Below are 27,981 nucleotides of genomic sequence, written 5' to 3'. Positions count from 1 at the left end.
TACTTTTTTTTTTTTTTTTTTGCAGTATGTGGGCCTCTCACTGTTGTGGCCTCTCCCGTTGCGGAGCACAGGCTCCGGACGCACAGGCTCAGTGGCCATGGCTCACAGGCCCAGCCGCTCCGCGGCATGTGGGATCTTCCCAGACCGGGGCACGAACCCATGTCCACTGCATCGGCAGGCGGACTCTCAACCACTGCGCCACCAGGGAAGCCCTATATTTACTTTTATTATATATTTACTTTTATTTATTACTTTTATTTATATAAAATATTTACTTTTTCCAGTGAGATTTTATTACTTTATTAATATTATATACTTACTTTTTCTAGTGAGATTTTTATTTTTTCTTTTTTCTTCCAGTTTTATTGCAATATAATTGACATACAGCACTGTATAAGTTTGTGCACAGCATAATGATTTGACTTACATACATCATGAAATGATTATCACAGTAAGTTTAGTGAACATCCATCATCTCATATAGATACAAAATAAAAAGAAAACAATTTTTCCTTGTGATGAGAATTCATAGGATTTACTTTCTTAGCAACCTTCATACATAATAAAGCAAGTGTTAATTGTATTAATCATGTTGTACATTACATCCCTAGTACTTATTTATCTTATAACTGTAGGTTTGTACATTTTGACCACTTGCATTGTATGTTTTCTTATTATTAATTAGTGTCATTTTTTTTCAGATTAAAGAAGTCCCTTTAACATTTCTTATGGTGCCAGTTTAGTGGTGATGAACTCCTTAAGCTTTTGCTTATCTGGGAAACTCAATATCTCCTTTAATTCTGAATGATAACCTTGCTGAGTAGAGAATTCTAGATTGGAAGTTTTTCCTTTCAGCACTTTGAATATGTCATTCCACTCCCCTTTAGCCTGTAAAGTTTTTGCTGAAGAATCTGCTGATAGCCTTATGGGGTTTCCCTTGTACATAGCAAGTTGTTATCCCTTGCTGTTTTTGGGTTCTCTTTATTTTTAACTGTAACCATTTTAATTATAATGTGTCTTGATTTACGTCTCTTTGAGTTCATACCTGGATGCCTGTTTCCTCTCATAGCTTCCCAGACTAGTGAAGTTCTCAGCCACTATTTCTTCAAATAATTTTTCTGGCCCTTTCTCTCTTCTCCATCTGAGATCCCTATAAAGCAAAAGTTATTCTGCTTGATGTTGTCCCAAAGGTCCCTGAAGGTATATTCATTTTTTTTAATTCCCTTTTCATTTTTCTGCTCTGTCTGGGTGAGTTCCATTGCTTTGTCTTCCAGCTTCTACTGATTGTTCTTCTACATCATCCAGTCTGCTGTTGAGTCCCTCTAGTGTATTTTTCAGTTCACTTATAATTTCTGTGTGATACTCATATTTCCTATCTCTAAGTCCTCACTGTGTTCATCCATTCTTCTCCCAAGTTTAGTAAGCATTTTTATGACCACCACTTTGAATTTTTTATCAGCTAGATTGCTTATCTCCATTTTGTTTAGTTCTTTTTCTGAGTTTTTGTCTTATTCTTTCAATTAAAGCATATTCCTGAGTCTCCTCATTTTGCCTAATTCCCTACGTTTGTTCCTATGTATCAGGTAAATCAGCTACCTTTCCCAGTCTTAAGGAGTCACCTTATGTAGGAGATGTCCTGTGGGGCTCAGAAGTGCAATCTCACCTGGCCATTAGAGCCAGGGATTCAAGGGGTGTCCCCTATGTGGGCTGCCTCTGCCCTCCTATTATGGCAGAGCCACAGCTGCAGCTGCAGTACACTGGTGGGCAGAGCTGGCCCCTGGCCCAGCAGAGGGGCCCGGCTGTGACTGCTGCTGCATGCTTTGAATCTTTCATTTTTGAGATGAAGAAACTTAAGTCAGGAGATTAATGGCAGAGATAAACACAGGCCTTCTTCGAGGTAACATCCTTTCCTCTAAATTAAGTTTCCTCTAAATAACCCCAGGGAAAATATTTCCACTGAATCAAAAGGGTGTTTTCTTTGACAAATTGAGGCACTGGGGAAAGAGGAGTGTGATTATGCAGAAGTAGAGAAGCGTAATTGAACAAATTCTTACAGAGCAAGTTTCTATGCACAGAGTCTCAAATGATTTTGTAGAGCTTTTCTTAAGAGGTGACTACTTACTCTAGCATCAAGTCTATTATCCTAATGCTCTCCTGTTTTGCAGTTGTTTCCTTTTCTTCCCCATTTGAGAACTACCAGAGCTCTCAAATAATATAAAAATAACTGTGTATTTTTTGTTTGTTTGTTTGTTTTTGCGGTACGTGGGCCTCTCACTGTTGTGACCTCTCCCGTTGCGGAGCACAGGCTCCGGACGCGCAGGCTCAGCAGCCATGGCTCATGGGCCCAGCCGCTCCGCGGCATGTGGGATCCTCCCGGACCGGGGCACGAACCCATGTCCCCTGCATCGGCAGGCGGACTCTCAACCACTGCGCCACCAGGGAAGCCCATAACTGTGTATTTTTAATATGTAATCAGCAAAGCACCTAGTATGCTTTAAATGAACTGAAGGCTATGATGGACACTTAAGTTATATGCACATCACAGGATCCAGGTATCAGTCAAATCACCAGGAACCCATGTTGCATAAGTGTCATACAAATGAGGAATAATTAAAGCACTTTGAGATGGTGGACAAACCTCAGACATCAGAATTAAGTAACTAGGGACTTCCCTGGTGGTCCAGTGGTTAAGAATCTGCCTTCCAATGCAGGGGACGCGGGTTCAATCCCTGTTCGGGGAACTAAGATCTCACATGTCACAGCGCAACTAAGCCCACATGCCAAAACCACAGAGCCCACGTGCCACAACTACTCTGAGCCTGTGCACTCTGGAGCCCGCGTGCGGCAAATAGAGAGAAGCCCGCATACCGCAACAAAGAGCCCATGCACCACAAGAAAATATCCCACGTGCTGCAACTAACAACCGACGCAGACAAAATAAATAAATAAATATTTTTTTAAAAAAAGAATTGAGTAACTAAAGCAAAGGAGGCAAAATAAAAAACCTCCCTACCTTATAACAAAAATAGGAATAGCCTTGAAAATAGGAGAGTCAAGGTATCAGAAACCTGTTGCTTGACACTAGCTCAGAGTTGGCAGGGAAGAGGAGTGCTTGGAGTATGGCAAAAATAATCTTTTGAAATGCTGTTTAATCCAGCTTCTGGGAAACCTGTCCCCAGTTCATGACAGAAACTGGGGGATAAGAAAGGGGGATTTTAAAATCATTCAAAGGTATAAGAGTAGCTTCAGTAAAAACAGAAAATAAGATATAAAGCTTTTAGGGAAAAAGTAAGGTAGTTGGTATCCACTAGGAAAAAGGGTAGTAATTAAGCCCCCAGAAACGACTATCAATATGATAACTACCTATGTCTTGTTGTCTATTTAAAAATGATGAGGCTGGGCAAAATGGATTAAAATGGATTAAAGACCTAAATGTAAGGCCAGACACTCTAAGACTCTTAGAGGAAAACATAGGAAGAACACTCTTTGACATAAATCACAGCAAGATACTTTTTGAGCCGCCTCCTAGAGAAATGGAAATAAAAACGAAAATAAACAAATGGGACCTAATGAAATTTAAAAGCTTTTGCACAGCAAAGGAAACCATAAGCAAGACGAAAAGACAACCCTCAGAATGGCAGAAAATATTTGCAAACGAAGCAACTAACAAAGGATTAATCTCCAAAATATACAAGCAGTTCATGCAGCTCAATATCAAAAAAGACAAACAACCCAATCAGAAAATGGGCAGAAGACCTAAATAGACACTTCTCCAAAAAAGATATACAGATTGCTAACAAACACATGAAAGAATGCTCAACATCATTAATCATTAGAGAAATGCAAATCAAAACTACAATGATGTATCACCTCACACCAGTCAGAATGGCCATCACCAAAAAATCTGCAAAGAATAAATGCTGGAGAGGGTGTGGAGAAAAGGGAACCCTCTTGCACTGTTCGTGGGAATGTAAATTGATACAGCCACTATGGAGAACAGTATGGAGGTTCATTAAAAAACTAAAAATAGAAGTACCGTATGACCCAGCAATCCCACTACTGGGTACATACCCTGAGAAAACCATGATTCAGAAAGAATCATGTACCAAAATGTTCATTGCAGCTCTATTTACAATAGCCAGGACCTGGAAGCAACCTAAGTGTCCATCGGCAGATGAATGGATAAGGAAGATGTGGCACATATATATACAATGGAATATTACTCAGCCATAAAAAGAAACGAAATTGAGTTATTTGTAGTGAGGTGGATGGACCTAGAGTCTGTCATACAGAGTGAAGTAAGTCAAAAAGAGAAAAACAAATACCGTATGCTAACACATATATATGGAATCTAAAAAAAGAAAAAATTGTTCTGAAGAACCTAGAGGCAGGACAGGAATAAAGACACAGACATAGAGAATGGACTTGAGGACACGGGGAGGGGGAAGGGTAAGCTGGGGCGAAGTGAGAGAGTGGCATGGACATATATACACTACCAAATGTAAAATAGATAGCTAATGGGAAGCAGCTGCATAGCACAGGGAGATCAGCTCGGTGCTTTTTGACCACCTAGAGGGGTGGGATAGGGAGGGTGGGAGGGAGACACAAGAGGGAGGAGATATGGGGATATATGTATATGTATAGCTGATTCACTTTGTTATACAGCAGAAACTAACACACCGTTGTAAAGCAATTATACCCCAATAAAGATGTTAAATACAAAATCCTAACTCAGCCACTGGAGTGAACTTGACCTTTGGGACCTTGAGCAAGTCACTAAATCTTGGTGACTTGGTTTCCTCATCAATGAAATGGGGATAATCCTAGTACCTACCTTATAAGGTTATTATAAAAATTAAATGACTCAATACATATAAAATGCTTAGAACAGGAAAAAAAATTTTAAATAAATAATTTTTTTTAAAAATAATAGAATAAAAATGATGAGGCTGGGGTCACACTAAAAAAGAAATAGCCAGAGTATCCTCTTGATTCCTCACAAATCTTAACATTAAGAAGTACCAGAGCCGAGTCAAGGTCAGTCAAATCCATTTGTTCCTTAGGAGAGATTACACTCTATTAACAGTGAAGTCCTTTCATGGTCTAGTTTGCCTATGGAAGAGCAACTAGAGAGCAGGTTGTTCTATATGTCATACATACTGAGCCCTCCCGGCCACTCTGTGAACTCAACAATCTCCTGTCTTCACTAGGATCTTGCCCAAGTAAAATTCCCAATTTTGAGAATTTCACCACAAAAGCCTTTAATTTCCTTCTAATATGTCAAGTAAATATATATAATGGCATAACAGGAAACTCTCTGTAGTCTAGAAATTTTTAAATAACATCTCTAGCTCGCTAAGTTTTTACAGATAAAACAAGTACAGAGATTAAAAATGATTCTTTGGAGGCTATGTGCTTATAAAACTATCTATTTATCTATCTATCAACATCCATCTACCTGTATTTACATTTCCAGAAAAAGGAAAACTTGGCACAAAACTGTCACCAATTTACCACAAAGCAGCAAATAGAAGTCTAATCTGGCATCAAATATTCCCAGTGTCTGGAGGTTGTGATTGCTCTACCTGAAGACAACACACAACCTTGAATCGATGGCTCAGTTACAATCACAGAGCCCATCCTTTCTCTCTGGGTAAGGGAGGGGTGTGAATTTTTATTTTTCTCTCTTAATTCTGAAAAATCCAAAAACTCTGATTCAGATTCATTCCTTGCCCTACTGTGGCATTCCTCATGGATCCAAGAGAACAGTAGCTGAAAGGAGAGCTAAACTCTAATTTTACTGTCAACTACAGAAAGCAAAATAAATAAACTTTAATCAACTTCACATACAATATATATCAGAACATATATATCAGAATATATATCAAAATATATCAGAATATATCAAAAACAAGAAAGGCATTTTGGTAGAAGCATACCATGTACAAAAAAATTAATACAACTGGGCTTCCCTGGTGGCACAGTGGTAGACAGTCCACCTGCCGATGCAGGGGACACGTGTTCGTGGCCCGGTCCGGGAGGATCCCACATGCCGCAGAGCGGCTGGGCCCATGAGCTATGGCCGCTGAGCCTGCGCATCTGGAGCCTGTGCTCCGCAACGGGAGAGGCCACAACAGTGAGAGGCCTGCGTACCGCAAAAAAAAAAAATTAATACAACTGAAGGCCAAATATTAACTCTGAATTCAAGAGCAAAGGTTTTCTCAATGTCTTCACGGATTACTTTAGTTTAATCCTGGCTAGCCCACAGTAATGTAAAAAAACTACTAATTAACCACTAGAACTAACCAAAAAATTCCTAAATAACGCTAATTTCCAAAAAATGTTCTAATTCTTTGTGTTTCAATGTAAATGAATCTCTTCTATTATACCATAGTAATCTATCTATGCTTGACTGAGGGCACATTTCTTCCCAAAAGTTTGATGAACTTGAGACTATTGTATTCTAGGTATTCTCAGTACACTGGCAGCAAAAAAAAATTAAAGTTAAATTATAATCAAAGCAGAAGTTTACAAAATAATTTCAAATCATTTTATTAAATAGGGTTTCCCATTTTCTAGGGTGTTAATTAAATATAAAGAAGAGAGATAACATGCATAAGTATTCATTTCTGATTTTTACCTGAATGTACAATTTTATTAGCAAAGATTTGTAATTCATACTTTGAATTTGAGGATGTGGTTTACACAGAGACATACTATTGAACTCAACTTGCATCACCTAGAAAAATAATGCCTAGAGGTCACGGGACTGTAGTAATACCAAAATAATACTTAGGTTAAGGGTATAAAAAATAAATATGTCATCACATTGAAAGCTATATTAACAAAAGGAATAATAGCTTGAAGTTGTTCTTCTTTAAAAAGGTTACATTTCCCTTGGAAAGCAAGGAAAACTTCTTATTACAGAGGACAGTTAAACAGTGGGATAATTTGCATATCAAGGTAATTTAGGCACATTCACTAGATGTGTTCAAGAAAGGTTAGATATGTTCATGGAAGGAACAAAGTAGGGTCTTTCCTGCTTAGTGCAGGTGGTTTGACTCAATAATCAAAGAGAGCCCTTACAATCTCACCTCCAAATAAATGGTGGCAGCAGGATTTGTCATGTTAAGTTGACTTTATGGAAAGTAACCCTCTGCAAATTAAAATAAGAAGGTAGATCTGGAGGAGTACAAACACAACCCCAGCTTTCTGCTCCCAAAGCAACACGCTATCATATGTATCATCATCTTATTCATGCTAATCTAGAAGGACCTTAAGATGTTAGTCATGTAAATGACTGCATGCTATATAATATTTATATACATTACTTTCTATACCATAATGCTTAGAAACATTACAGAAATGTGCAGATTTCATTATTCCAGTTATGATATTTCATAACAGTGATGTATCCAAATCATCACTGAGGAAGAAGGAATTCTGTACAAGAAAGTGTACATTAATTAGAACTACCTATAGATTGAAATTTGCTTGTGAAGTTCTGCTTTAATTAGAAAATTATTGGTGTCCTGAGATCAGCTTCCTATGATTAATACTGACCAATTTTAATGAGAAGCTTATTTAGAAAAAAAAAATCTACTACATTCAAATGCCATTTAAATCCATCAAGAAAAGAAAAGCTGAGTAGAATAGGCCTGCTCAATCAAGCTGTTATGTTAGACGAGATCATCCCAGATTTTCTGAGTAACCAATCTTATTTTAAATAATTATCGAAAAGTGACTTTTCCTAAGTGTCTGGAAATGCTATAGAGCCCAAGCTACACTTTTGCCATGAAGGAATATTTGCAAATGGATATTGGATAGGAAAAATCAAACCATAGCAGCCCTGGCATCACTATGAGGTGTACACTAACAGCATATCGGTGAAAGAATGAAAACAAAATATTTATGAGACATAAAGGTATCACATAAAAACAAAGCAAACTAGAGGAATATTGGCTGAATCCCAGAAAAGATAATCCTTATGAACATGAAGGAATGCTGTAAATTGTAAGTGAATCATGGTGATGAAGTTCATTAAGAGATTCATATTACAGTCAGAGTTCTGCAAACCCTAGTCACTGGATCTTATACAGCCCGAAAGATTAAAATAAAAATAAACGTGACATATCCTATCTCCTTGAAAACATTCTGTACACACAATTTTATTACACTGAAAAAAAAAAAAGAAAAGATACTGGGGTTTGATTTTCCTTGAACTGTCAAAATGCAAAAGAAATGCAAAAAGTCTTTGCACAGATGTAACAAAGTACTGGATTTTTATATTTTGGCAGGTGCTCAATATGCAGCCCACATAATCACACGTTAATGACTGGAGTGTGTTAATCAGCATGCATACCTGATTCCTTCTTGCCCGGGGGGGAAAAGCCAACTACTGCGGAGCACGTCAATGTTTCTACTTTCTATAAAGATTTTGATAATAGCTATGTAAGTAAGAAATCTTTTCCAAAAAGTATATTTAGAAAGATGTATTATATCAATAAAAACAATGATAAAATAATTCAAATTTCCATAAACATGGAGATATTTCCAAGTAGCATGCCAATAATCATTTTGTTTAAATAAGCCAGGTTTAGGAAAGTTTTTTTTTAAATATACATTTTTTAAGAGCAGGAATGAAACAGTGCACATAAGCAAGGTGTGCATACATAAAGGTGGTCAGTGTGTTAACACTAGACAGCATTAGTTGTCTATTTCACTACCTACACCATGCCATAAACATGGTTTTATTTTTTGGTCCAAACTGTAAGTAAATTTCTGTCATTAGGTTTCTGAGATGGGTTTAAAAATGGACAATACTGTATGCTAATATAGTTTCAAAGTTATAGAAAATGGGAAATCTCCCACAGGGCTTCCTGGAGAATGGTTTCATGACTCAGGGTCAAGGATAAACGTTTTCACTTATTACCAGAAGTCTAGGTTTGAATTTTACTTACAGAGAATGAATATCCAAAATTCTAAAATGAGAGTAGTAGTAACTGAATTTCTCAAGAAGTCTAAACTTCCCTAGTGTATGGACTTTTTTTCCCCAGTGCTTCATAGACCCAATCAGGTAACAAAAAGATGAACATAAACCTTGCACATAGTTCGGACCGGGTGAACCAGTGGGTTTCACTATACTTTCTAAAGTAAAAGTGAGGAAAATAATAAAAATAAAAAATAAATAAATTTTATTTGAGTGCTACCTACTACCTTAAATTACTAAATCTTACCAAAAACTGGGAACAATTCAAGTTTTTAAAATCTTTTAAAAGGTAACAAAATTAGAAATCTTCTAAAAGTCTGTCACAACATAAAGCATGGCTGGGAAGGATTAAATCCTCACCCAAAGTTCCTGGACTATGTTATCATGTAATGGCAACAGCTCCATTCCCAGGAATGGTACAAAGTCCACACCAGAATTTTTATGACTCAAAGCAAACTACATAGAACACTTCAAAGTTGATTAGCAACTTCATTGAACTGAAAGCAAGAAAGGCAGAGAGGAGAAATTGTTTGCAAGCAAGAAAGTATTGTTCCCAACAGTTATTTACTAAATATCTCAACATGCCTATTTTTTTTTTAATTACAACAAGAGACTTTATTGGTATCTTTTATTTATAGTGGAATATTATTTTTTAAACTTTTCTAGACGATAAAACTTGGGGGAATTTAAGTAGGTCTCTAAAATAAGGAGTTCTGATATTCTGGGCCTGAGGGTCCAGTATGATTATTTCTACCTAATTAGACTAGTAGTTAAAAGCCAAATGCATATAATCCCATTTTGGCTTAAAATATATATCAGTATGAGAATGCATGTAAGTGCACAGGTGCACATGCATGCAAGAGGTCCCACTTAGAATCCTGTCACTTTGGGGATCTTGTAAGAGATACTGTTGGTGTCTGGCCCACATTCCCATAACCTACCCTGGAAGTCACCTGTAAATATCTCCCTATTAGGCAAAAAGCTTCTGTCCTCACACGGGACCATTCTTGGTCCAGGAGCAAGCCTTACCCTTCCCGTGCCCTGGTCTCATGGACTTCACTTCCTGTTCATTCTTGACTAAATTTCTGCCCACATGTATATTACATAACATATTCTCCTCACCCTCTGTGTGAATCTTGTCTTCGTCAGACTCTATGGGAACTCTTCAAAGAATAAACTCCCCAACTGTCCACTCTTCCACTTACCATCAAACTCTCACCTGCACTACTGCAACAGTTTTCCTAATAGGTACCCTTGTTTGTGGTTTTATCTCTTGCAATCCACTATGTACACAGCGGCTAATATGATCTTTTAAAAACATAAATCAAATCATGGTAGTCTCTCGCTTAAAATCTTCCAATGGCTTCCTCTTTCACTTGAAGTAAAGTCGAAACACCTCACTGTAGCCTATGATACCCCATAGTATCTGTCATCTGCCTGCCTCCTAGATTTCATCTCATACCATTCTCTCCCTCACCCATTCCACTGCAGACACTCCATTGTTTCCTATTGCTCAAACACACCAACCAAGAGGTTTCTGCACTTACTATATATTCTAGCTGTGTGTCTTCCCCCAAATTTTTGCATAGTTGTCTCCCTTTCATTATTCAAATCTCAACTCAAATGTCACCTCTTCAAAAAGACCTTCCCTGGTTTGTTTAAAGTAGTCATTCTCAATAACATTTTCTTATTTAATTTTCTTTATTGCACTTACCATTGTCTAAAATTGTCTCACTCTGTGAGGGGATCATACCTGTCTTATTCACAAGAAAGTCCCTGTGCTTAGAACTTAGTAGGTGCTACACACTCAAGTAATCGTTAGCAGATAATCATTACACACAATATTATATGCTAGCCACTAAATATTACTACAAAATGTTCTTCATGCTTGTTTACATTAAAAAGAATGATACACTATACATTTTTTGATGAAAAAATTATGTGAATTTATTCCTGTCTAATGAATCAGTTCTAATGAGAGCAAAAACATATTTCAAATAGTGTCAAAATTCCTCTACAAAAAAGGTGCTGGTACACTGGTACCATAATGAAAATATTAGTGGTTGTACATAGTAAACAAGGACAGTGAATTCTTATTTACACTAACTTTTCAGCTTTCAAATGCATCTTACCAATTAACATAGCACACTAAATTTAAAATCGGACATTTTGGTGTCCATAATATAAGTAATGGTAATTAAAATCAGAGTCTAAAACTTTTTTATCTTCAATTGGTCTTGGAATGCTGATCTCTAAAATTTCTGTTCTCTAAGTTTCTATTCTCCTTTGCTTATTCCACAATGAATTTTTTCACTCGTTTGAAACTGTATAGTCTCATATTTTGTTGGAGTGCAACATCAAAATAATTAACCCAAATTTTAACATCTAAAGATTTTTTTTCTAATCCAGAGGTAGGGATTAGCAGAAATTCTCTGCTTTGTCTTTACCCTGTCTTACAGAAACACTCCTCTGTGGTGTTGATATTTCAAAGTAAAACCCTTCCTGAACCCAGTATATAAGAAACTTTTAGTGCCTGTTTCTAACTGTTCATGAGTGAGGGCCATCACAGAAAGCAAATTACAATGGAAACTGAGTTAAGCGCTGATAAAATCTCTGTTGTTGTTTTTAGACTTTCTTTTAAATTTTATTTCTCTACGCTGATTTTATGAGGTTCAATTACAGTGCATAACAAATAGGATCCACTGAAGAGAACTAAGTTTCACTTAACTTCATAACAATTATTCCGGATTTAATATTTACTTGAATGTAGAATGAGGCAAAGTGTTTATTAAGTTTTACTCTCGTCACAGTCACCTTACTGCAACACATACACTCAATATATATAGGTTTGCAAGGCTGTCCAGAAACCTAAAATCCTTCTAGTGTTTTCCTTTGCTGTAAAGAATTGGTCAGTGATATGACACTTGCAGTATAAGTCATTACAGGTCTGATGTTACACTTGTTATACATTATTGAATCTATCAAATGAAAAGGGAATTTCCAAATGCAGCTGCTATTTCCCAATTGTTAAATCCTTTTATTATACCATATAAGTACACAGCTGGGAAATACTATAGAGTGGGAGCTAAAACAAAATATTTTGGCTTCCGGACATTCAGAATACACAAAGGCTCCAGTGCGAAGTAATGTTTGATATCAGAAGAGAATGAAAGTTTGAAAACATTTCCAGCAAGTATGATTTCTTTATATTAATATAACATATTTGTAAATTTAAACTATTTTAGACTACCATAAATCCCACTTGTAAATTTGGTAAGCAAATTATTAATATCTATTTTCTGACAAAATTTTAGATCATAAAACTTTGAGAATAACTCACCGAAGCAATTTTGCACTTGCCAATATACAAACTAAATTATACTAAGAAAAATAAGTAAAGAGTGCTCTAAAGAAGTAGAATTTGAACTGTATTATTTCTGCCTCAACCTGTATTTTCCAGTGTAGTTATTCTGATTTGTCCATGAGTATATTTGGCATAAAAGCTAAAATATATCTTGAACCTAACCCTTCTCCCTAGCCCATCTGCCTCCACACTAATCCAAGCCACCATCATCTCTTACCTGGATTTCTGAAATAGCTTCCCAGCAGGTCTTCCTCCTTTCACTCCATCTTCCCCACATCTATTCATATACAGTCACAGAACTATCTTTCTGAAATATTCTTAAACCCTTCGATGGCTTTCCATTGCACTTAGTATCAAATCTCACTTCCATAATGTTACCTACAAGGTCTTGTCGGATAACTAGCCCCTACCAATCTCTCCAACCATATCTGATGCTATGTCGCACCCTTGCTCATTACACTTCAGCTACAAGAACTATCTTTCATTTTCTGAAACTCAGCTATATTTTTCTCACCTCAGATATTTCATACATGATGTTCCCTCTGCTATTTTTACTCTTTCTTCTATTTTTTGCCTGGTTAGTTCTTATCATCCTTAGGTCAAAGAGGGCATTCCTATCCATCCATTCTAAATGAGGTTTATTTCATTATGTTCTCACATGGCATTATGTTCTTTTTCTTCTTAACACATATCAAATTTTAATTATATTTTTGTGTGTGTATATTTATTTTTGTTCCCTCTCCTAGATATAATCTCCATGAAGGCATAATCATGCATGTTTTATTTACTAGACAGCCAGTACCCAGCAGAATGCTGGGCACAGAGGAGGTGCACCATAATGATTTGTTGAAATAAAGATAAAACATAGCCGTATTATTTTGCCAAAAAGCCAGTGAGAGTGACTGAATATCTATTTCACCCATGCTATATTGGAGTTATAAAATGAACTGCTTATGTTCAATTAAAAAAACAGACTTTTATCCTTGCTTTATTATATCTTCTCTCTTCCCCCTATGCAAGGAAAACAAATCTTCCACGGGGTCTAACTGTATAATGATGATCCCCTTTCAACCTAAAGTTAGTCTAGAATAATCTAGTCTAGTCCAATCCCCTATGTCTCAGCTACTGCTTCAGAGTACTAATTGTGCCTGCAGAATCATCTGAAAAAGAAAAATGTCTGCCTCCATAAATTATAAAATTAAGTCTTTGAATTGGTTCTGAAACATTAAGCATAGAGCAAGAATTTTAAAATGCTATTAGAGTAAAGGCATTTTTAAATATTACCTTAGTTTTTATTAAGGAACAAAACTTTTCCCCATTTCCCACTTAAAACACTTTTCATTAATTTAGCCAAAAGTTAAGACATGTAAAACAGGGTTTAAAATTCCTAATCTAATAAAATATGTTAAGATTTTGGTCAGTTTTAAATGTTAAAAAAGTTAATATTTTTGCTTTAAACTAGATAAGTAATGTCACTTATTATGGTACCTGTTTTGATGGTTACAGGTAGAATTTAACATGGAAAAGCTGGCTAATACACTGCATGTATTGGACATTGTTTTTTCTACCTTTAGGGCAAACTCCTGCAGTTTGATTGAATGATACTCAGGAGCTCTGCATGTCCTTTTGAAATTAATATATAGGCAAATAAGTGAGAAAAGCTTTATTATAAATCAAGAATTACTGTTAAAAATGATAAATACCTGCATTTCCTCACTGAAGATGTATTCACTATATGACCTCATTCACATAGATATATTTGCTTATTATAATTTTTCAATATTAATACATAGCCGCACTCTACTGGATCATACTACCTATTTTGTGGTATTATCAAGGTCACCACCTTAAATACAGAGAATCAGAGAATAAGATAACCAAATCTCCCCCGAAATTAAATTAAATATCTTTTGGCAAGTCAACCTAATAATGGACAAAAACAAAACCACAAACCATTTTCCAATTTTTCCCACTAACTAGTATTAATATATTAATAGTATACAAGGTGGTCATTTTCAGCGCCTGAACACAAATAACTCTAATGATACAGATTCTGAGCTTTCTCTAAAACACTTATTTGTAATGAGCCCATAATAACAGACATACTTGGTGACAGTGACCAGATTTTAAAAGCTCACCATTCTTTGCTGAGACGACAGAACACTGTCCCAGTCAGCATCCTGTTGAATGGTACTGACAAGTGTTGGTAGCTCCTCAGAGTGAGGTTTGTTGTGCATTATGGGGTGCAGAGGCAGATGGGAGGCCACATGTTGATCACTGCCCTCTTCCTTTTCCCTTGAGGTCAAATCTTGGGTCATTGCTTCCTCTCCATCAGCTGCACAGGCAAATGGAGAGGTGGCTTGCTTGGAAGACATTCTTCTGCAGAATAAGGAAACAGCATGGATTTTTAAAAGGGCTGTCAATGACAAAAGAATAAACCATCCCTAACATGTGACTAATTCAGGAAAAAGGGAAAGTTCTCTAACTTCAGAAATGTTTATGATCTACTCTAAACCACTGAAAAAGAACTCTTAGCTTATCTGTTCCACTTTCCCTCTTTCCTTTTAACTCAAGCAAACTTCTTCCCAGTAATTGCTGCACATTTTCTTTCTCACCAGTCCACAAATGAAATTTTTATGGAATAAGTTTTCATAATGTATAGTATATGTATGTGTGTATTTTTCCTCCCAGTTCTCCCAACTAGATTATTGAGAGTAATTCAGTTGATGGCTAGCAATGAAAAAAAATGAATGAATGAACAGCAAATGAGCCAGTTTGGAGGATAAGTTGAAATTACAAATATCCAAATTTCTCTTATGCTTTATGTAGGAACAAAGGAAGTCTATGTAAGAAAATATAATCAGGAGAGTAAGCAATCTATGATAAAAATCCTAAACAAACTTGGTCCTGACTTCTTAGTTTATACCTTGTATTATGAGTACTAGGCCTAACACTGATTAGTGTCAATCTGATCTTTTTCTAAAGACCTTCAAGCTGTGTCAATCGCTACAAAGTAAACTTTTAAGTGACATACTGATTGAGTAGCTGACAATGCTAGATTAGTTTTAAGGCAATTTTGTGACATTTTAATTGAGTATATGAAATAACTATGCTTCTATTTTATATTAGAAAGTACATATAAGATTCAAAGCATTTACTATGAAGAGTAAAATGCCTACTATTCATAATCTTAAAACTCCAAAAACAATTACTGCACATTCTTCTATGTATCCACAAGTAAACATAACTACACTCAGCACAGTGAAGACAAGGTCTTCATTCTGTGCTTTCATATACAATCAGAAAATCATGATTGTTAGACAGAGTTTCAAAACTTTTAGAATATCACTTTATCGAAATGATTTTCTTAGAAAAATGTTTAGAAATAAAATCACCAGAAGTTTATAACTTAAAAGAAGAGGCAATTGAGTATATTTTCTAAAACTTTACATTGTTTTTGGTTTATAGTACAGTTAGCCCTAAAATTGCTGTGTAATGAAAGGAATAAAATCTCCACCTTAATTGCTCTTTAACATTAATTGATTTCATACTATTTTTTTAAAATGCACAAATCAGTTAACATAGGAAACCACATGAGCATTTTTCAAATTAGCAAATCATTAACTTGCTAGTACTGTTTCTACAGACAAATAAATACTGATTAAAGGGTCTAGAAATCTGAGATTAACAGTTAAATTTACAAATCTGTCACATGCTTTCATGAATATTGCAGTGAAGGAAATATCAAGTGCAAAGAAAAATAATTAAGTTAATTCCAATTTAAACAGTAGTTTTTATGTAGCAGCCCATGTTTCACATAGGATTTAACAGCTAATGCTAAATTTCTCACAATTAATGAGGGGGCTCAGATTTAGTATCCTACAGTGAAAAAAATTAATGTAAGATCAGCTAATCTAATTATGCACAGTTCTAAATAAAAGTATTACGGGCTTTTGAAGTGCTTTGAAACACATTAAAATGCTGATACCTACTTATAATAATCATTCTACAAATAATAAAAATTTAATCTACTAGATTTGATACTAGAAAATAATATGGAGGAAAAAAAGTACAGAAGTATGTCTATGTTTTCTTTGAGGAGAAAGAAAAATGTTCTAATGAGTACTTTATCAAAGAATTAGATAAGTATATCCTTGACTAATTTCTATCAATAATGACAAATGGAGAAATGCATATAAACTTACAGAAAATGATACCAAATGATGTTTCTTGTAATACAGGAATCATCTAGAACTTACTTCATTAGCCTCATAAACACTATAGTAAAACCAGGCAAATTATAACTCTTTTGCAAATTTATCAAGAGCTTGCCATTAACAAGAAGAGTGTTTTCATAGTTCAGATAATAACAGTACCAATAATGTAATCATTCACATTAAAGACAAAAGAATGAATTTACTGCTGCTTTTTAAAACAGCTAAATACAATTGAAAGTCATAATCCAAAACTCAGAGTGACTTTAGTTCCCCAACAAACGTCCTCTTATTATAAAGTGACTTGGCTCCTTCCAATAGCAATATCTGTGATTGTTGGTTTAGTATAAATTAATCACAACACAAAACCCAAAATGAAAAGTCTCTTAAGAATAATTTCAACTATAAACTGCACCAATGAACAATAGTGCACAATCCTAATTAAACACAACCATGCAGCTGTAAAAATAGACTAAAGCTGTCCAAAGCTATGGGTTGAGTTTAAAGGCTGGTTTGTTAGAGTGTTTTCTTAAGGAAGGCTGGGCCCTCTGTCTTAATCAGCCAATAAATTACTTCCTGCAATTACATTAAATAGAAAATTATTTTCAAATGGGGAGTGTTAATTGAAAATCAAAATTCAGAGGGAAGTTTAGAAATTACACGCTGAATACAATTAGTGAGGAAAGGCTTCACCTCTACTTCATCAACAGTCTTCTGGTGATTCCTCCAGTGACCATTCAGGAAAGCTACCAATTTATAACATCACACACTGTCTTTTATTTTGCACCTACAAATACAAATGTGTATCAAGGTTGCAAATAAAAGATAGGCTGCCAAAAAAAAAGCAATATTAAATCTGACTGTTCATCCTCAGTTCACATCATCATTAACGGACAAGAAGAGGGGAAAGGTAAGACAATAATGCTTAGAAACCAAGGAAGGCATACTCAACTTCAAAATCCCTCCCTTTAGCAAAGGAATTAACATTTTTTTGTTCCAAGAATACTTTTCCATATCATATTTAATTTAATTTCTTGTGTTTCCTTTAGTTCTCAATATGTTGTTAGCAGAAAAAAAGGTGATTCTTTTTCTTTTAGCTAGGTATTGCCCCCCTGTAGACATTTCCTTTTGATAAAATTGTTGGGCTTCTTTCAGGTTTGTTTTTTATTGATGGTTTTGTTGTAGTTTTTTGTTTCGGATGGTGATTTTCTTGCATTTTTTTTTTGCGGTACGGGGGCCTCTCACTGTTGTGGCCTCTCCCGTTGCGGAGCACAGGCTCCAGATGCGCAGGCTCAGCGGCCATGGCTCACGGGCCTAGCCGCTCCGCGGCATGTGGGATCTTCCCGGACCGGGGCACGAACCCGTGTTCCCTGCATCAGCAGGCAGACTCTCAACCACTGCGCCACCAGGGAAGCCCTGTTGCATTTTTAAAAGGAAAATGTGCACAAATTCTTTTTAATGCAGTTTTAAGTGTCTTGGATTTACTGATTATTAGATTCAATTTACTGATTATTTTTTGCAAAATTATTTGTTATAGAATCCATGAATTTACTGATTACATCCTCATTCATTTCACTACTTCTTTACTTTAGCTTTCCCTTTTACTAGACCAACTAAACTGTATTCTAGAAGTTGCAAAGATACTTGACTTTTGGTAATACCTTTACCTAGCATGATAGTCATTGCACCATGGCTACTCTCCTACAAAAACTCATAAATCAAATATACACTTGCTTTAATGATTTAAAATATCACATGGGATGCTTACTTTTATTTTTAATCCTCATGTTAGTAATTTTTCATTACAAAAACTTTCACTCCCAGTGTATTAGAACAGTATCTTACTTTAGCTGCTGCCATATACAACTAATAAGCAAAAGAATTAAAATCCTTGTGAAAACGGTCAATTTCTATGTGACTTAACTTTGTTTTATTTTTGCACTATTATAACTTAAAAATCATTCAAATGAATTGTTTTTTTAATTTGTATTAAAAAAAAATATCTCCCTAGTTATACCCCTTGAAAACAGGGGTTTATAATGGAAGTGCTGACACAACCCTAACTAAAGCAGCGCAAATGTTGCCGCTATAATACACAAAATCAAGTTCTATTATTCTAAACTATCCTCGCTCATGGGATTTTTCTTTACTGTGCTCCCAGCCAAACTGCTGAAGCATGAAAAATTTAAATGCAATCAAATGCGCCCAATTCTACTTTACCAGAACAAGTGTCTACAGTGGTACAATCTTAAAAGGAGATGCAACAGATTTGTTTGGTGTTTTTTTTAACTGTTTATTTATAATACAGTGCATTGGAGATAAAATAAAAGAGGAAATTACACTCACATGGTACCAGTGTATTGACTACACAGAGTACATTATAATCAGAGAGAAAAACTACATTGTCAACTTATCACATTGGTTAAACAAGATGGTTTTCTGGGGCATAGCTATTATCAAGTAAAACCTCCAAAGAGAATAACATATCTTTGGACACATAAAACTAAATTCCCATCATGTGTTCCCGAGTTTGAAATGTCTCTGCCCAGCAGATCAAGTGAATTCCCAGGATGCCAGCCGTTGGGAAGAACTTCAGGGCTTAGGACTTTTGAAAATGAGATTGTAGGAGATAAAGTCTCCAGTAAGTGATAAAGTTTTCTAGGAAGCCAGTAGTAGTACCTCTAGGAAGATTATAATTATTTTACTCCAAAACCCCAGTATAAAAGCTGAATGTTTAGACCATTACCAACCTACTCAGACGGTAAATTTCCTTTATGTTCTTTAACAAGAAATCAAGATTAGCTGGTCCAAGACTTGATAAAATGATGAGGACTGGATATCTACACATTAAGTCCTCTATCTCAGAAAAACCTTATTTTCTAGAACTTTAAATCTTTCTTATTTGATCGTGCTATTTAAAAAAGAAAAAACAGTTATTTTTATGTCTAAAAGTTCGGATTTTTTAAAACAACTTTCTCATAAGGCATAGTCACTTGAAATTACTTTTTTTTTCTTTACCATTGCTTGGAAGGAATTCACCTCCAAACTATCATTTGGGACTGACATGATTATCCAAAGGAGCCACTGAATTTATTACAACAATATTTTTAACCTGTTTTTTCAAATGTTTTCATTACTTCTGAGATTATTATCAAATGGCATTCACTTTTTACGTGTGTTACATTTACTCAAAACAAGCCCTGTTTTTAACATAAAGCAACATTTTAATAGTTGGTTTACTTAAAGAAAAAATTAAAATTTCAGGCCAACATTCACATTTCTTTTTGCAACTCAGCCCCAGGCTACCAAGGTAGACTTATTTCAGTCAGGTAGTTCACTGTTAATTTAATGCTGCAATTGATCTGATACTGAGAAATAAACAAATAATTTTCCAAAAATATAACACAGTGCCTCTCATTTTAAGGAGCATGAGTAACAGATATGTTCAGCTGCCAAAATGCACAATACCCAGGGACCCCTACAAAGAACGCCAGGCCACCCAGCCTAGGGTAAAGAATGATTTTAAAACCCTCTTCCTGTACCTCTAATTCCCACATTTAAGTATTGGAGGGAGGGTGGACAGGCAGGGGGAGGGACCCTTATTTCAGACATTAAAATGAAGATAACCCTTTTAAAACTTTTCCTGCTTAATTCAGGTAAAGCCTGAGGGTTGTTATTGATTCTTGTACTGTTTTATCCAGCGCTACTGCCTGTCCCTCACTCCACCTCCAATCTTCCCTAGGCTTCTGCCAGGTTTTTCTCTCTCTTCTATCTCTTTAATAAGCAAACAAGAAAATTCCATGAAAAAGAAACTTATAAGCTTTCAGAGTTACCTTGGAGAGTTATAAACCTATCTTTTAAAGTCTGTAGTGGCTCTTTCAGATATTGTCTGTATATGGTCACATATACAGACAATATCTGTTAGAAGAAAACTCATTGATTTGAGTTAGTTGTCAAATCAGTAATGATGAGGGAAATGAAATACGCTGGAGCCCTTGAAGTATGTCTAAGAAAGGGCTTAAATTAATGGATTTTGACTTATTTAAGGCTTCTAATTTTTCACACCAAAGCTCCAAAACTGTATTCAAAGGCCTTCTGAGGTTCTTACAAAACAGGGACTACCTGGAACAGATTCTTCTCAAGTCATCAAAAGTTTGTGTTTCTAGAGTTTATATTTAGCTGACAATATTGCTGTCACTTTATATAGCTTAAGACTGTTCTTTGGACTAGAGCTCATATGTCTTGGAATGCTTTGACTCATGAATTGTTTCTCCTGATAATGTTACATCACGTAACCATCTCTGTCTAATTGGTTAGTATCTGCTGGAGGAGGCAGGCAACCAGCCTAATGACTGGCCTGCCTGACTGACTGCCTATGGAAAACCTATAATTATTACATGTGTCTCTGAGTATCCAGTTTCTTCCTGGGATCAAAACAACTTGCCTTCATGTCACCTCTATCTATACTTTTTGCTTGATAGAAACAATATTGAATTTTTCCCAAAGCTTATCTACCAGTAACTTGTTGAGATCTTTGCTTTGGAAAGCCAGGCCCAGAATATATAAATAAAACCAGTCACCTAACAATAAGAGCAAAACCAAACAATGGCTACTATAAATACACACTAACTAAGAGGATTTTAATCAAGCACAATGACTTTATAACTCAAATGAAAGACTTCTATGCGGCTTGAGTGAAAGAAAGCTGTCTAAAATAATAGCAGAATGAATTTATTGATATACATTCACTTTGAATCTCCTCTTCATATGAAATGAGAACCATAATTTTTAAAGTGAATACCAAACATGTCTTTGTCAGCTTAAAACCAATCCACAAATATGGAAGCCCAATATGGATATCGAATCCAATTATCAATAAATATTATAAGCCAGGACAATAACTTCTCAGAGAGAAAGGGTAGGTAGGAAGCTGTCACTATACTTTTCCATTCTCATCTCTATTTCCACTTTTTAATATTGCCAGAAAAAAGAGAAAAATGAAAATTTATACTATATGAATAGTTTCAAAAAATGAAAGCTCACACATAGTGCGAGTGAGCAAAATTAGATAAAGAAGCTAATCTCTGAGATTCTCCTTTAGCTAAATAAAGCAAGCCAGCAATTTCTCTCTTTCATGTAATGAAATAAGGTATAAATTTCAGGTTCTTATCAAATAAGAGGAGGAGGACCAGGAAGAAGAGGAATGGGGAGGGGAACAGGAGAGGGTGGGGAAGGAGAGGAGAAGGGGGAGGGACGAAGGGGAAAGGGAAGAGAGAAACAGCCATGGCTTTGCAGTTCATTTTCAGTTTGTCTACTTAATGAAAACCTCATTGTACAACCCTGAAAACCATTTCCAGCAGGCAAAGTATTTCTGATTCAGCAGAGGTTACACAAGCATCAAAGCAGTTAAATATAGGTGCCAAGCCACATTGCCAGGAGCTCTTAGTACTGTGAGTTAGTGTTACCTGACGACAGCTTAGTGAATATAAAATTACTTGTTTCTCCAAATGAAGACAATCAAATTGCCACCTTCCATTGTAATAATGCACAACTAGTGATCAGCAAAGTGCAAACATAATTACCATGAAGAAAACAAAAAATCAAATCTAAATCTCTCTACAGAGTAAACACATCTATCTGGCTTCCCCCAAAAAGGAGTGCATTTCAATGCTGAATGCTGTGATGCAATCTTTGTTATTTAGCAAGACTTATTAGTCTTACAGTAATTTAAAATGGAAAACAACAAGAAAGGCCAATTAACAAAAAGTGAATACAAATACCAATAAGAGTACTACAACTTTCCAGACAGAGTATAAGGCCTACAAATTGTATCACTGCCATTTGACCTGATAATGTTAAGTGTATGTCAGCAGCACCACCATTATAAAAACTACGCTTCCCTTCTTTCTAGCCTAGAAACCTTTCAGCAGGTCGAAAAAGACAGGTATTATCCAAGCTCAAAAGCTTTTGTCTTAACTTTTCCTTAAAAGAAAAAAGTTAGGCCTTATTGTCTTCAACAGTGACCTGTATTTTTGAGGTTGAAAATTCACCTCACAAAATTGATTTATTATCTCTATCCAAGTTTAGAAAAATAACCAAGCATAGGCTACATGTCCACAATTTTTATTACTGAGACACTCAGCATCTGGAATTCCTATCCAAATGTGGTGGCCAGGCTGGGCCACTATGAAAGTGATTTCAGTAACCCATAGCTGGGTTAGTATTAAAGACCTAAAAATTTGACATGGTTTTCCCATACCCTGAAGATTTCTAAGTAATCTATATAAATATAGATGTTGCTCCAATCAAACTGCTTTCTTAAAAGCTCTCTTACTAAAGTGATTTTCTATCCATCTAACTCAAAATTTAAAACACTCAGATTTACATCATCCCTTCCAATATGGCAAAAACTATCTTTTCCATCTCAAAACACTCCTAACATAGGGGTTTTCTTCTTTCACCAATAATGTCTTCCTTTTCATTAAAATATGCTCAACATTGCTAATTATTAGAAAAATGCATATCAAAACTACAACGAGGTATCACCTCACACTGGTCAGAATGGTCATCATCAAAACGTCTACAAATAATAAATGCTGGAGTGGGTGTGGAGAAAACAGAACCCTCCTACACTGTTGGTAGAAATGTAAATTGGTGCAGCCACTATGGAGAACAGGATGGAGCTTCCTTAAAAGAGTAAAAATAGAGCTACCATATGATGCAGCAATCCGACTCCTGGGCATATATCCAGAAAAGACAAAGACTCTAATTCAAAAAGATACATGCACCCCAATGTTCACTGCAGTAGTATTTATAATAGCCAAGACATGAAAGCAACCTAAATGTCCATCAACAGATGAATGGGTAAAGAAGATTTGGTACATATATACAATGGAATATTACTCAGCCATAAAAAAGAATGGAATAATGCCATTTGCAGCAACATGGATGGACTTGGAGATTATCATACTAAGTGAAGTAAGTCAGACAGAGAAAGACAAATATCATATAATATCAGTTATATGTCAAATCTTAAAAAATGATACAAATGAACTTATTTACAAAGCAGAAATATATATATCAATTAAAAAATTTAAAAAATAATGTCCCCCTTTTTATCAGAAAGGTATCTTACAGATAATACCTGATATTCCGTTTTAACCTGATATCTCTATTCTAAATAATTTCATTTAGAATCCTCTAACTCAAAAATGGACCAGTTGGGGCTTCCCTGGTGGCACAGTGGTTGAGAGTCCACCTGCCAATGCAGGGGACATGGGTTCGTGCCCCGGTCCGGGAAGATCCCACATGCCGCGGAGCTGCTGGGCCCATGAGCCATGGCCGCTGAGCCTGCACGTCCGGAGCCTGTGCTCCGCAACGGGAGATGCCACAACAGTGAGAGGCCCGCGTACCACAAAAAAAACAAACAAACAAAAAAAAAAAACGGACCAGTTGAAGGAGAAGGGGTAGCACAGCAAAGAATGAAAGTGCAATGAATTAGGGACCATCAACAACATAAGATTCCCTGAGCTTGAATATCAGCATTTAAATTCAGACATTTGCAATCAGATAGATCATTCCTTTGAAGGACGCTTTCATCCTTTAAAACCTGAAATGGCCAGTCTTACATTGCATTCCTATTCCACCATTCCTCCATTTTATTAGGAAAGAGTGGAGGAAAGGGAGAGATGAAGGTACTGGGTTGACTTTGTGGCAAAATCAAAAGCAGAATAAGGACAGGAGAAACAGGAGAAAGGGAAAGTCTAAAGTCTAGTGCAAGTTTTATTGTGATTTGAAATAAATTTCATATCATTAAGAGAAGTCTGCATGTGAGGAATAAGATAGTTTTAAAGGAAAGATCTTTTTCCTTCACCTTGCCAAAAAAGTTTTTTCCGCGAAGGACCTTACTTATAAGCTTAACACAATAAAAACCTCCCTACAAGGGTGGTGGTGGCAATCAGTATTTTTTTAACTTCAATGATGAGTAATTTAATATGTTCCTAAAATTATGATCCTACAGAATACTCCTTACAACATAGTAATAATAAAAAGTGTCCACAAAAAGAGAAAAGGAAATCTATTGTCAGAAAATGTCTTCCAGACCCAGGGAGATAAATGCTTGCATAAATATTATCAAAAGCTTATGGCAAGTGGAAGAACAACAGAAAACATTCATAGATTTGGGGTTTTTTTTTTTAAGTTTATTCTATATGTTCCATGAAGATAGGGATTATGTCTGTCTTGTTCATTACTGGGTCCCCAGTGAGCAGCATAGTGTACAACACATCGTAGATAATTGATAATGTTGGGGGAAAAAGAGTGAAGAAAAATTAGGGAGGGAGAGATGAGCAAATAGCTTATTTTTTTTTAATTAAGATGAATAGATAATCATAGAAAATGCCACTCACATGTTAATGCTGCCAACCTAAACATTATTCTTTCTCTATATTCTTTTTACCAAAATCTCATTCCTTAACATCTAAATCATTATTTTTACATCTAGATCCCCAACAATGAGCTCTCTTTCACCTCCCTGAAATACAACAGTCCTCAAATGACTGCTAGAAAAGTACATCAAGATTATACCAAGATATACTTTGCTATGTCATACTCAACAAAACAAAATTGTATTCATCATTTTCCTCAACACCCTCCCTCATCTATTCACACCCAGAGGAGTATCATGCTCAGCATGATCCAAGTTCAAAACATGAACCCTACATCCATCTCCTCTTTTTTATCCTTGCTCCTCATTGCCAGCCTGTCATTAAGCTCCATCAACACTTTCTTAATAATGTTTTCATGCTCACACCTTCTTACCACACTCATAATCACCTTAGTACAGGGCTTTATTACACTTCATACCTAGACTCTTGCAACAGACTGTAAACTGATTTCCCTAATTTCAGCATCTCCAGCTCCAAATCAATCTTACTGCCACTCCTATTATCAGGCCACTCTCTTGCTCGAGAAAAATCAGTGGCTCTCCCCTGATGACAGAAAAAGTCCAAACTCCTGACTATGGCATTCAAGGCCCTCCATCCAGATCCAATCAATCTTCCTAAACTTATCTTCTAGTAGTCTACACTTTAACCTTCTACTCTACTAGACTGATATACTCGGACTTCACTTATTGCTGCCCCCCAGACTTTGCTCTGCCTGTCTCTCCCTATTTCCCTCGCCTTCCTTTCTTATCTCTAGGAAGCCAACTGAGCCTATTCCAGGTAACTAGGTCCACCCTTCTAATCACTTCTAATAAGTGCTCTGAAATTTTATTTTTTATATAACTCATTCAACACAACGCATATTATCTTACACAATCTTTTTAAAATATATGCTACAATTATATGTTTATATGTAATCCCAACCAGATTACAAACTTTTCAAGGGCAAGAATAAAATACTAGGCTTCTCTGTATTCCCACAGCACTTAGTACAATATTTTGCACAAAGAAAACACTCAATAAATATTTGCCTAATTACTTAAATTTTATTAAATGAATAGGCAGAATTAAAATTAGGATATTATACTTAACCAGAGGATTTAAAGTAAAACTTCTAGATCTCTGTGCATAACTTGGTTTTTCAGGGCTGTCTCCTCTTCCCCCACCCTCTGGCCAATTAAATTCAGTTCATACTTTAAATGTTTTACATATTCTATGGAAAAAAACAACAAATCATCAATCTATGTTGTTAGAAACATTCAAAAGATGGATAGATGGACAGACAGACAAACAGCTATGGATGGATGGATAGATGTTGGAGAGATGGTTGAAAAGATACAGAAATAGTATTTGCTAGACGTTTAGAAAGTACCAATCCCTATGCTGAGCGCTGCTACATGTATTATCTCACTTAGTTCTCAAAACAATTATAGGAGTTAGATAATGTACATTATCCCTCTTTTACAGAAAAGGAAATCAAGGCACAAAATTTTGTATTTAAAAAAAATATTAAGACTTGCCTAAGGTCATATCTAATTAATAAAGAAGGCAGAATCTGAACTCAGATGGTCTAACTCCAGGGCAGATGCCATTACAATTAAAGGTAACTGATAGTAAATCTAAATTAAATGAATTAACTATTTTCAATTATCATCTGAATTTTTCTTTATTAGTTCATATACTTCCTATAGAATTTTATTTTTAATATTCCGGTTGGATATACTAGATACTCATTTAATCCAAACGTCAAAGAATTTTCTGTCTTCATTTTTCCCTTTTTCCTTCCTTTCTACTTCTAGGATTTGAGGTATTTAATTACTGGTTAACAACTATAAAAGGAGAGGGGGAAGCAGAAAGGAGAACAGGTGACCTTCTAACCAATCCATTTGACTCTCTGACAGTTTGACAACAAAATTGGTTACAGAAGTAGTTAAACCTATTGGCACACAAGTCTTAAAGGTTCACTGTAGTTTTCATACAGTAAATTTTTTGGTCATTAACTATCCATGCTTGCCCTGGCATGCTTTTTCTGGGTAGCCTAGATGATCAGCAGTTAACTATATTCTTATACAGACAATTGTGACATAAAATAAGGATGTCACTTCCCATTCATTTCAAGGTCCAGAGAAGTATGAGATCCAATTTCTACCTTACAGCTCTTACCAGAAAAGCCATACCAGAAGCATCATATACAACCGGAGCTGTTTCACTACAAAAGTAGGTGTTGAGGACAGCCTTGAGGGAAAATGAGATGAAGTACTTGAGCAGTATATATTTAACACACCACCCATCTAGAATTCATTTCAGGGAAGGCAGAGTTAATTTAAATATCCTCTTAAAATCTGACAACCATATAACATTACATACACCCTAACTTCTGGGAGAAAAAACAGAAAAAGTCCATACCCAAGGGCATTCAGTTTTATAAATTGTAATTCTCTGCGAAAGTTGAAGAAAGGTTTTCACTACCAACTGAAATTTCCACATTTTTTATATACACCAAACAGTCAAGATTCACAAATAAAGTGCTGCTATCTTGTATTTTTCCCTCATTACCTCCACCACCCCTCCCCATTCCTTACAGCTATTTGCTTGAAGTTTCTCACTTGCATTTGCTGGTAACATATTATCATAAACAGCTCCAGGAGATGAGAATCCAATTGTTTCCATGAATCATTGCACAGAATTGTTTGAGTTATCATTATAGAAGACAAGTATGACTACCCACTGTCTTGCACACCAAGGGATTCTTTACTAAGTACCTATATGCACACCTATCAAGCCACAGAAGTTCTAGTTTTCCCAAGCTTAGTTATGGTGGAAAAAATCCGCATTATTTATCCAGCTTTGTTTTTTCTTCTCATATAAGCACCGCCTCACAATTTCCCAAAATAGAAACACTTTTACATGCCTCATCTATTAATTTTTTAATTTCTTCAAAAGTAAATCTTTTATTTGCATCCATGGTGC

The 27,981-nt window shown here is 35.6% G+C and overlaps 1 protein-coding gene across 22 annotated transcripts in view; it reads right to left on the bottom strand.

The window, feature by feature from the left end:
- Positions 1–27,981, bottom strand: part of SOX6 (SRY-box transcription factor 6) — a 620,530-nt gene that overhangs the window by 371,988 nt on the left and 220,561 nt on the right. For all 22 annotated transcript variants that reach the window (XM_089915099.1, XM_089915100.1, XM_089915104.1 and 19 more), the window contains one exon: positions 14,492–14,732. In XM_089915099.1, coding sequence (XP_089771225.1) covers positions 14,492–14,728 — 237 coding nt within the window. In that variant the 5' untranslated portion in view covers positions 14,729–14,732. The remainder of the gene's footprint in view (positions 1–14,491; positions 14,733–27,981) is intronic.

Source organism: Delphinapterus leucas, chromosome 7, assembly GCF_059928025.1.
Source record: "Delphinapterus leucas isolate spDelLeu-1000000601 "Yukka" chromosome 7, BTC_Dleu_Yukka2, whole genome shotgun sequence".
NCBI lineage: Eukaryota > Metazoa > Chordata > Mammalia > Artiodactyla > Monodontidae > Delphinapterus > Delphinapterus leucas.
This window is presented reverse-complemented; position numbering and strand designations above follow the sequence as displayed.